The sequence below is a fragment of the Frankliniella occidentalis genome, unplaced genomic scaffold (genome assembly GCF_000697945.3).
Source record: "Frankliniella occidentalis isolate FOCC.00 unplaced genomic scaffold, Focc_3.1 Scaffold4338, whole genome shotgun sequence".
NCBI lineage: Eukaryota > Metazoa > Arthropoda > Insecta > Thysanoptera > Thripidae > Frankliniella > Frankliniella occidentalis.
In genome coordinates, this window is record NW_026271386.1 from 1 (window position 1) to 1,139 (window position 1,139).

General features: G+C 44.2%; 1 protein-coding gene across 1 annotated transcript; it reads left to right on the forward strand.

The window, feature by feature from the left end:
- The first annotated feature begins 192 nt into the window (after window positions 1-192).
- On the forward strand, window positions 193-906 carry LOC113216344 (zinc finger MYM-type protein 1-like). The gene has a single exon (XM_052276770.1). The coding sequence runs from the start codon at window positions 193-195 to the stop codon at window positions 904-906; it is 714 nt and encodes a 237-aa protein (XP_052132730.1).
- Window positions 907-1,139: the final 233 nt, after the last annotated feature.

Below are 1,139 nucleotides of genomic sequence, written 5' to 3' on the forward strand. Positions count from 1 at the left end.
CAGCAGGGCAGGGGCGGCAGCCCCGTTGCGTACCGTGCAACACTAGCAAATAGTTTGCTCTCTCTCACGAAGACAGCGTTGGCATCGAAGTATGAATCCAAGCTTGTTCATGGAGACACAGGCCTGACTAACTGGAAAAGAGCATATGATAAAATAGTTGAACATTACAAGAGCACTACCCATGCTGATGCAATGCGAGTTTTCTGCGCTGCCAACACTACTCCCGTCACCACTCTCCTTTCAAAAGAAGCAAAGGAGCAGCAGCTGGAAGCGAGAAAAGCACTTACTGCAATATTTAAGTCGATCTTGTTTCTTGGTCGCCAAGGCCTAGCATTGAGAGGACACTCGTCTTCTGGTGGCAACTTCGAAGCTCTGCTGAAGTTACTCTCAGACTATGTTCCTCCCTTGAAAAAGTTCCTCGAACGAAAGAAAAAATTCACATCACATGATATCCAGAATGAAATGTTGCAGATTGCGGCACACAAGATTTTGAGAAGCAAATTAGAAACAATCAGAGAAAATCAAACGTTTTCTCTTATTATTGATGAGGCTTCTGATGAGAGTGTCAAGAAGCAACTTTCAGTGTCAGTGCGTACTGTTGATGAGGATCTTGTTGCTACTGAGAATTTTCTTGGGCTGTACGAGGTTTCATCGACCACTGGTGAAGCTCTCACTAAAATAGTTGAGGATGCGTTGCTTCGTTTTCAATTGCCTATTAGTAGCTGTCGTGGGCAGTGCTATGACGCTGGAAGTAACATGCGAGGAAGAGTTAAAGGGCTGCAAGCAAGACTGAAAGAGCTAGAGCCGCTTGCACTTTATGTGCAATGTTTTAATCACAGTCTCAACCTTGCTCTTCAAGATTGTGCTAAAAAGGTACCTGATGCTGGAGTTAAGATATTAAATTAAGAAAGAAACATTTAGTAGTTGAGGCAGGCTGTTTATTGGCTGAGCGATTAGCGAAGCCTATTACTCCGTCTGGTCGGAAAAAACTTTGTCTGTCTGTCTGTCTGTCTGTGTGTCTGTGTGTCTGTGTATCTGTCCGCACGAAAACTCGAAAAAAAAAGTGCGCGAGCGACCTGGGATTTTCAGGGTCGTTTTGTGTCATAAAAAGACAGATCGAGTTCGAAGATGAGCATTCT

Coding starts and splice junctions, on each gene's coding strand:
- LOC113216344 (XM_052276770.1), top strand. CDS start 193: ATGCGAGTTTTCTGCGCTGCCAACACTACTCCCGTCACCACTCTCCTT.